General features: G+C 33.4%; 1 protein-coding gene across 1 annotated transcript; it reads right to left on the bottom strand.

The window, feature by feature from the left end:
- Positions 1-590: 590 nt before the first annotated feature.
- LOC122606597 (lipoxygenase 1, chloroplastic) lies at positions 591-6,608 on the bottom strand. The gene is made up of 8 exons (XM_043779442.1): positions 6,133-6,608; positions 5,207-5,487; positions 4,490-4,727; positions 3,732-4,067; positions 3,224-3,417; positions 2,451-2,752; positions 1,776-2,039; positions 591-1,647 (listed from the first exon to the last, which is right to left on the bottom strand). The coding sequence occupies exons 1-8, from the start codon at positions 6,479-6,481 to the stop codon at positions 891-893; spliced, it is 2,721 nt and encodes a 906-aa protein (XP_043635377.1). The 5' UTR covers positions 6,482-6,608; the 3' UTR covers positions 591-890.
- Between the last annotated feature and the right edge of the window lie 4,173 nt (positions 6,609-10,781).

The raw sequence follows: 10,781 nt of genomic DNA, 5'->3' as shown, positions 1-10,781 counted from the left end.
TTTGGATTCATTCTTGGACTCATCCCTCCCCATTTGTCCCCCATGGATGAGTGGTTTAAGCTTTTACTTTTCTTTATTTTTTTTATTTTTTTTTATTTTGTGAGTGTATAATTAAATAAAAGGTGAGTCAAATACTAGTCCAAAGTATAAAGTTAGATTTATGAGGATTAGTCCTTGAAGGATTAGTTCTTTTTAGGATTAGTCCTGTCGTAAGGCAGCCTCTTACTAAATGAGCAATAGTAATTTTTTGTTTACTTCAAGTCTTTGATTTGCTTATCGCTTTCAATTATAGAAAAGTTAGTATAATTTGCTAACATCAATTAAATAGATTTATTTTTGGATCAAGAAAGGCAAAAACGTACAGTTTTATACATATGAACCATTTGGCTACATATACGTAACTTTTATTTTTATGTGAACATAAAAAAATGAATGCTTAACAATGAGTTGAATGCAATCAACTCAATAAGATGCAGGGGACAACATCAACTAAAAAAGATGAGGAGTCAAAATCATACTCATTTTCTTTCAAAACTCTGATCGGTAAGAAATTATAAATTGCCTTCAATTATTAAAGCAAAACTTGAACATCCAAAAACCATCAATCATTGCACGTTTTATTAGTGTGTTCAAATATCTTTTTCCACTTATATATATATATATATATAGGATATCCACATAACACATCAAACCCTATCTATACGGCTATACGAACCAAGCGTGGCTCGGTTTTGACTTATTTTTGCCAAAACCAAGCCAGCTTGAAACATACTAATAGGTTAACTTATTTATCCTATGTATCATACAATGGCCTCAGTTACATTCATTTAAATACTCTACCTTACAACTTGAAAACGACTTTATTATACAAAACACGGAAACAAAATGGCTTAGATCGATACACTATTTGGAACCCCGCGACAAGTTACACCAGGTGGTGAACTTGGTGCAAGAAGTTCATATGGCAACACCCCGGCTCCACACCTATTCTTTAAGCTCATGTCTCTGTTCCTTCTCTCAATTTCCTTCTCTATCCGTTGAATCTCTGTTGAAAACCCGTAAAATGCCTCCACCATTTCTGCGTCCCCGGACCATGTGTCGGTTTGTGTTCTCTCACCGATATATTCCTCATCAGGCGAATGAGTAGACAATGTGTCCACCACAGCCATGTACTTTGTTGATTGTAACATACTTGGTAATGCGGATAGAAAGTATTTATGTGGGTCTTCAAGGAAACTAGCATATTCTGGATCGTTTTCATCAGGGATCAGTCGTCGCATTAGAGGTGGGCGGTTGGGTACATAACCACCGTATGGGTATTGACCAAAGTTAAGGGCAGCATGTTGGGCTGAAGCTAACCAAATGACGGTGGTCAGGATGGAGGTGAGGTCATCAGCACTGGCTAACGTGGGCCACCAGTTCTCGTGGCGGATATCAGCATGTCCCACGTTGATTGTCTCCGCATACCAGGCTTGGAGCTCTCTGTCATTGCAGACACGGGATGAGTCGGGGTAGTATCGTGTTACATAAGTACGAACCCAACTTTGTATTGCTTCCCAGATCAAGAGCCCGTCAGAAGCATACGGGTAGTCCTCAATTAAAAGCTTCAGTCCATGTCGTTGACTTGGGTCTGGAACTGCCATACCCCTGTACACATCATGAGATCAAACACAGTCAGGTGAGAAATGGACCGGGCGAGTGGGTTGGTGGGGCAAAGTTACTAATGTAAGTGAGCATGTAATGTTCAAGTTTTAATTTGTGTAGTTTTTGGATACCTTCTCATGAGATCAGCTGGTAAGCCTTCTAAATCGAACCGCCAATGCTTGTAAGCAGCTGCACTTAGTTCCATGGCATAACGTCCGGGGGTAAAACATTGCTCTATGACACCGTCGGCATTGATGAGGTTTTGGCGGGCAATGGCATTGATCTCTAACGTGTATCTCATGTGTGGGTCCAGAAGCTTATAAATTGGGTGCATTGCACTGAGTTGCCTATGTGCAGACAATATAAACGGTTCCATGGTTGCATGTGTCCGTAACCTACGTTAAAAAAGGATAATTAGTACATTCATATGAGCAATCTAAGAATTGCAGTTAGAAGTGGCAGTTTTGACCGATTTACCCACGATGTAATGTTCAGCTAAAAAAGAATTGGGTCAAGCTAGTTGAAAATAGGCAGAAGTGTACTTCTAATACTACAAACCTCCTACGTCATTATATAAACTTTTAATTATTATTTTAAAAATCATAATCATATTGGGACACTAATTGTCCGTAAAGTATTTGAAAACTTTGGACAAATTGTTTTTAGATCAGCCAAACACAGCCAGACCCAAAACAAACTTAAGTGTAAATAGTAAACTCATTTTACCAGTTACTAACCCGCTTGGACCACCCAGTTTTGATCTCTATAAGTGGACAAGTACAAAGAGTTAGTTTTTTTCTGTTTACCAGTGATTTGCCAGTTGGTGAACACCAGCATCGTTAGAGCAGACATGGGCTTTAGCGAGTTGCCAGGTCCAGTTACTAGTAGCATCTGTTGGAGGTGTGACCACACGTTTTGACTCCGAACCAGGTAGAGCGCGGGGCAAGCTAAGCTCGATAGCAATGGGCTTCAGTGTGCCAGATGGGTTCAAGTAATATATGGTGCGCGTTGCGTATGCTTTGCGCCCATCAAGGGAGTTTATTCGGTCAAGAAACGGCAGGTATATGTCATGGAAGTCTATTATGAATAGCTTATTGTTTTCGATAGCCTGTCAAAATGTACCAAATACACATCATGCTTTATGTATGTATCCCATTAGTTAAATAAAGGTTCGTGAGAACACTCTAATGAGGTGGCATTTCCAACCCATTGACTTATGAATGGGTTAATTCAAGCTATGTTTTATCTCGACCGGTCAAACAGGCCGGATCACTCAAAGTGTAGTTGAACGTGCTAAACCATTTTATTCAAAAAAGTATATGATTACTGCAGATCCAATCCATTTACTTAAAAATGGGCTGATTCTGGTTATGTTTTATCTCTAGCGGTCAATCAGGATGAGAGTCTCCCAAAGTGTATATATATATTATGTACAACTTCCTAAACCATTGCAATCATATTTTACACGAACAAATACCCGTTTTGAGCTGAACCAGTTTAACCTGACACCCAAGCCACCGACTCAGCCCATTTTGCCACCTCAAGAACTTGAAGGCTCAAGCAATATGAAGAGTGTTACCTGTTGTACAGTCATCCCATTAAGATAGCCTGAAATGTGTTCTTCCTTGAGGGCGGACTCTTGTAGGCCATAGATTTCGGGGTCAAGTTGACTCACTGGTGGGAAAACTTTAAGCTTCTCTATGTTGACAGGGTTAACCCCTGCAAGTGCTTGGCGAGCGAATTCATCATCACGTAACCATGAGAATCTGTCCTCTACACATAAAAATAGAATGGCATAAACTTCCATTCTGTTTTTGTATCTTCACATTGAATTATTGGCAATCTGAGGTTACGTTTTATCTTTTAAGTGACAAAACAGGTAAATTTTAAAAATATACTCCAATAAATATGCCAAATAATATACAATAAAGGATATATATATATATTTTTTTTGAAGTAATAGACCAAAAAAATCTTTATGTCTACCCGAATCCCATTCCATATAGGTTACTCAATTCGAACCTTTATCCAACAGGTCTAAAATGCCATTTTGCTAGCTTTGGTTAAATCCTAGATGGGATGCTTACTTGAAAGAATCTTGGGGGTGTTGTACTTGAGAAGGCCACCTCCCTGGCTAGACTCATGGAGTCTGGTCACTAAATTTGGCAACCGAAGCTTCTTTATAAGATCATCTTGAAGGCCTAGTTTGAGCTGGACTCCTTCACTGTAAAGGCTCTCAATTTGAGAAAAACCCTTGAAGTCATGTTTTTTAGAAATGTTGGCTACCATTGAGGGCAAAAGATTGTGTAGCACCGCCTTTAGCCGACTTGTTGCGAATGTGTTTTGCTTTGACTCTTCAAATTGTTCGTCTCTTGGAACATACAGAGGAAAAGGTTTCTCCACTCGGCTCTCAGCTGAAATATCTGTTTAAATCGCAGACGATTAGATCATTATATAGGTGGCAATTTTGACCCATTTACTTATAAATGGACCAGCTTGGATTGTGTTTTATCCCAAACGAGTCAAATATACAAGTAAGCAACCAACTTACCTATGACTATGACCGACTGATTTCGTAATGCTTCATCTTAAACAGGTCAAACTAAAAATGATTAGCTATAAGGGGAACAGTCTGCAGGCTGAAATCACCAAAAGTCTATTTTTCTGGCATATAACCTTCTAACTTTTAGTCAATAATTTGCTTTATTTATGTACTCATAATTGAACTGGCAAATATTAGCAAAAGTATAAATATGTAGAAAAAAGTGTGTGCAGATCAGCCCGGCCTGTTTTCAACCGTTCCTAACTTGCTATATTGAATATAAATCAGATACAAAGTACATACCAGTGTCACTAGGTAAGCGGCCAGTGCGACACCTCCTTGGATATGGGATTTTTTGACCTCCTAGTAACGGTCTAATGAAGTCATTTCCCCTGTCAGGATTTCCAAGATCATTGTACACGTCATAATCATAGACTCGATCTGACAACTTCCTGACTCCTTTTCCGTCACCTCTTAAATCTCGAAGCTCTATCTCTCTTAATACTTTCAGCCCTGCTGGAGTCTCATCAGGCAGATATGGCTGTTTCCCAACAATAATAGTATAATAATCATGTTAACAAAATGTATGGTTAATACAAATTATTACATATTGAAAGACTAACCAAAGTTACCAACTAATTGCTCTTAGTCAAGTTGTTAATGAATATATATTAAGATTCAACTCGACCATCAATTAGATCACATCAGCCAAACTACTACTTAATGATTATAATAATCATGGACCTTTATTGAACATTATCTCTAATCATCACATGGCATGCTCATCAACTATAATTAAACTACTAATTAATTTAGGACTAACTTTGAACATGAATCCAAGCTGGAAGTCAAACCAGGGGTACCAGTCTAACTTATGGAATAACATTCCGATTTCATCATACCTTTTACAATTTTATTTGCTACTCATGAAACGATATGTTGGAGTTAGGTATACGAAGAGGCAACGCCGCCGACCCCAAATTTGCTAATAAAAGAAAAAAAATAGTTCAAATCAATTACCTGATTAGAGAAAAAGATCCTGGGATCAGGATGATCATTAGTAGACTGAACCCAAGAATTACAAGGGAAATAAACAGGGCCACAAGCAAATCCTTCAATAGTAATACTCTCTAAATAAAACTCTCGTTGATGCTTATTAGTGATGGTAATTGCTCCTGGAACCCCAAAATCTGATGGCACTAATATATCAGATGTGTAATTCACTTTTTCGGATTTTAGATTTGATTTTTGTGACCAGTCTTTCAACACTGCTTCTTTGCTTTTCTTTGGTGCCCTTGTTTCTTCAATAATCAAAACAAAACAATTAATACAAATCAATAACCCAACTCAAATCAAGAAAACAAAGACACGCCTTTCCTAAGAGGCCAAAAATTATACCCCAGCATAGAGAGACTACTTCCAAATCAAATTATCAAGAATGAAGTTTAAAAAGTCCAAAAAGTTTCCAAGATATATTGGGCATTCATCAAATCTCAAGAAAGTTCTTTGATTTTTTTATTTTATTTTTTTTTGTATGGTAGAAAACAATAACTTAACACCAATTAACAAGAATAAATAACACCAAATTCAAAAGGTTCAGAAATTTACTAAAAATAATATATTCTTATAGGCTTTTCATCAAATCTCAACTAATTTATTAGCTTTTTTTGTAAAATCAATAACCCAACATAAATTAACAAGAAAAAAAAAAGACAATTTGACTAAAAATATTCACATAAGCAACTTCATAATGATTAAGAAAACTGGGCTATAATTACTATCAGTTAGCAAAATCCGAATTAAAAAAAGAAGTAACGTATCTAGATCTTACCAAAAAAAGTATTTCATCTGAAAATGATGATCAACCCAACACTTTTTTGCATATTAACTATAGTTTAGCAAAATCCAAATTAATAATTAAAAAAGAACAAAGAAAGTTGACATACTTGGATCAATATCATTACTAAAAAGCTCAACAACAACATTTCTTCCAATCTGATCAGTAAAAGCATCAATCTTTTTCACAAGTGTTTCTTTAAAATCTTCTTGATACTTATTCCTTACAGTCAACACAGCTCTTACTTTAAAGGTGACAGCTTTTTCTTGTTTATTACTAACAAACTTTGCCAAATCTTCACTAATTGCAGCCTTAATCACACCACTAGTTTTCTTTAAAGTAGACTTTTTTGGGATCAAAGAAGAAAACTGTTTGTGGGTATTAAAGTTTGATGCAAGAAAAGGTGATTTGTTGGTTTTGATTGAATAAGTGCCCATGAGTTCCTTAGCAAGGGCCATTTTGGAATGCAGAGGGTCAAGAATGTTTATCAAAGAATAAAATATGTAGTCAAGAATGTATATAATGTATATATGGAGAATAATATACAAAGTGGGATTTATGATGATGATGATGAATGATGATGTGAGATATAACCGGCCAAATGACAAAGATGATGCACAAGGCACGTTTAAAATTTGACTCAAAAACGAGTAAGTGATCCTCGAAAGAAAGAGGAAGGAGATGGTATACGGTCCTAGTGCTTCTTTATTTTTCTTCTCGCTTTCTTTAAAGGTCCACTCTACTTAACATGAACTTTAGCTTAGGTAAAAGCTCACTAATTTTGACACAAATCTAACTAACTTTGGAAGGAACAAAAGGGTTGAAATCTTCGAAAATTGATTCTAACTTTACCTATAAAATTGAATAATCCGACTCAAACTTCTTAATATCATTAAGTCGTTTGATAACTTAATTTGAGTTTAACTAATATCATATATTATAAATAATATTGTTTAAAGCTAAAACCGTATTGAAACTAGGTCTTTTTTTATTTATTACGCTCTATTAGTTAATTTGACTACCAATAATTGTTTTAGGAGATTAATCACTGGATGACTAATGTACTTTACCTTTTATATATGGTTGCCCATTAAACCTGAAATATTTATGTGTATCACCAACAAACTTTTCAATTTGTATACTGTTAACCAAATCTTTATGTGTTCTTCATTTATGATTTTCTCTCATACACATACATTCATATTTTCTTATCTCTCATCACCATAAAACTCAAATCTTCAAAAGAAAAAAAATAAAAACCCAAATAACAAATCACAAAACTCATCACAAACATTCAATTTTCAGTTAACCTTACTTATTAGTTATTACACAAATAAAAGAGCAACCTTCTCACTATAAATTCTAGCAAATTTTTCTATACACAAACATATGCATACTGACATATAGATATAGCTATAGATATGTAAGGAAATATATAGATATAAAAATTGTAAATCTAAAAATAAGATAGTAAGTAACTGGGTTTTGAGCCCCAATACCTCGACGGTGTATGGGGGAAGTTAAGATGTAGGCAAACCTTACCTCTACCTACATAGAGAGGCTGCTTCCAGTTTCTACCTAAATGGTTGGAAAAGGCTCTCCAACCTTTGCATGGGATGAGGATCGAACCCATGACCTCTGTCTTCAGAGGCAAAGGTGTTTAACACTGATCCAACCATGCTACTTAAAAATTGTAGAAAAACAGAAAAAACTAATTAAAAAAACCCTACAAAATTGGAAGCAAGTTGTTGAGTGTCACTACCAAATCGTTCCATTAATTTACAACATGAGATGTCATAATTACCAAAAATATATATATATATATATATATATATATATATATATATATATATATGTGAATTATATAGATATACGATATATATAACAGATATATTTGTATGTACGTATAAACCCAATAAAGGAACAGTAAAGAGAAAATAAAGAATTTGAGATAAAGGGTTGGATGTAATTTGCTGTAGCATATTTTTGTTGGATAATGATTTAAAAGTATTATGATAGACTACTTTTATATGTTATATAATGGGTTTAATTAGTTTTGTGATTTGTTATTTGGGTTGTTTGCTCCTTTTTTTTTTTTTTTATAAAGATCTGAGTTTTTTGGTGATGAGAAATAAGCAAATATGAATGTATGTGTATGAAAGAGAATCAGAAATGAAGAACACTTGAAGATTTGGTTAACCATGTATAAATTTGAAAAGTTTACTGGTGATACACATCAATATTTTAGGTTTAATGGGCAACCATGTACAAAAACAAAAGTACATTGATAATCTAGTGATTAATCCCTTGTTTTAAAATAGCGATTTATGATTATTGTATTATACAATTCAAATATAGTATGTCATTATTCAAAATTCCTCAATCACATCTTATATATTTGCAAATACTTTTTTCATTACTGAACACTTAAAATTGGAAGAAAGAAGTAATTGTTTCTCGCTAACAAAATAATAATATTAGTTTTAATAATTTGTTAGTTATCAAGTAGCTAGTAGTGATATCTAATTATGGTGTAACAAGATAATTTGTGATAATTGCGAATTTCATTAGTGAAGTTTCTAGTTAAACCTTTTATTTTAATAGATTTAATTTCATGTGACTGATACACTATAATAAAAATACTTAAAGTCCTAATTAATTAAATATATTACAAAATATGTGGATGCTAAAAACTAGATACCACTTTGTTTGTTTAACTAAAATATTTGTCCACATATGTTAAACGAAAATTATTTTATTTGTATAAGGTCTAATATTTTAATTCGAATGTACATCCCATGAAACTGTACAACCGTTAGAGACAAAGAAAGTGGATTCTATTGTCTCCCACCATAATATTATGAAATTAAACTATAGTATAAAGTTACAAGTGATTTAAGAAAAATATTGATATGTATAAAATATCTAAAGGTATAACTAATATGTTTGGTATCATGTGTTTTCTCACTTTTACTATTTACCATTTATCATGCAATGTGTCATGATCTTATCCTTAAACATACTTTTAAACATACCAATTAAGCTTATTTATTTTAGTTATTTACAGTCAAAGTTAGTCAACAGACAACTAAAATGAGAAAGAGGGAGTATTATCCATGATTTAAAGCATGAAATAGGAATGTTTTTTCGGTTTGTATATAATTGCATTGATCTATAGATTCAATGAACTTTTTAAAAAATGTATTAATACGATAGGTTTGATTAGCTTTTCGTTATATTGGGGGATTCCCTCAAGTTAGGATATCAACTTGAGTCAAGTTAGAGGAATTTTAATCATTGAATTAAAATAAAAGGTCAAGATTTAATTATCAGTTTTGAATATTGGCCCTTGATTATAATTCAATGGCTATGATTCTTTTAACTTGAATACTTGACCCTTTAAGTTGTTTTCAACTCAAGATAATCTACATCCTTATAAATATGTGTGGGGTTAGTAAAAGGAAGTAGTTGTAGGCATTTACTTTAGTAGTGGTCAACATATAACAATTGAAGCTTGAAAATGACGTGGTGAATTATTATTTTATATGTATTAACCACGATATTTTGCGTTATTGTTATATGTTTGTGTATAGCAGGAAATAGAAGATCATTGGTGTAATTATAGTATCGTAGAAAGAATACATATAAAATTTAGGAATATAAGAATGATAATTGTCGTTAACTTGGAACAAAATTAAAATGAAGTGTGTGGTAAATGGTCAATGAGATTGAAAGTCTTTGTCCAGTGAACGAAAAACACTTGAATTTTCGTATATGTCTGTGCCTAAAAATGTTAGGTGTAGTATTACTTTTCAATATTGTGCTATATGATATGAATTTTATGATATTAGAAATGCAACTAAAAATAACAATATGACACAATATTACGTTTCAGTAACTATAGTTTAATTACGGAACTTAAAGATATAAAGATATGGAAACATGTCGGGGAGATGTAATATGCATACACGTTTTAAATTTTCAAAATCAAATCACTAAATTTAGAGCTAAGACTCTCTCATTGCAACGTTTTAGGACCAATGCCGACTTCTAGTGAACTTTTTTCCTTTCTTGGACCTCTAGTGAGTTTTTTTCCCCTCTTGAAATGGTAATTTATCTTTTTCATTATTTTTAAACTACACGAATACATATAATGCAATTTAAGACTTTAAAATACCTCAAATAATCCACTCTTACAAAATTAGTGAGAATCCAAACCAGATAAATTAGTACAAGGTCAAATACCATATCAATTCGCCACTTACCCCATTCGACGTCCTCTAGTGTGTTCTACGGCAGAACATACAGTGACAATCTTGAGCCATGCAATGCGTCGACTTAATTTATCCAGGAGCTACGCCTGTTAAGATTCATGTAATTAAACTTAAATTGAGTCATTTTGAACGTACAAAAGTCAAATGTTATATCTATCCGCTCGTCGATATCTTTGGCAAATTCTGAAAGAAAACTTGACCAGAAATTGCTAGAAGAAAAACAATTAATTTCCACATAATATTTGCCATATTCAAACGACGAGACCCTGATAATTGACAAGTTGACATATCCTATTTTTGACTGTTTATTATCTCCTAGCTACTTATTGATTATCAAACAATATGTTCTTATCGTTACTATAATTCCAAACGTTAGATATCATAAGACGGGTTGACCCATATAGGATCAATCGATCACAATATATCCATCTCACTATATATATATAATATCTACATCTACATACATATAACTTAGAGATATACA

Source organism: Erigeron canadensis, chromosome 7 (genome assembly GCF_010389155.1).
Source record: "Erigeron canadensis isolate Cc75 chromosome 7, C_canadensis_v1, whole genome shotgun sequence".
Classification (NCBI taxonomy): domain Eukaryota; kingdom Viridiplantae; phylum Streptophyta; class Magnoliopsida; order Asterales; family Asteraceae; genus Erigeron; species Erigeron canadensis.
Note: the sequence above shows the minus strand (reverse complement) of the source record. Positions and strands in the feature narration are given on the sequence as shown.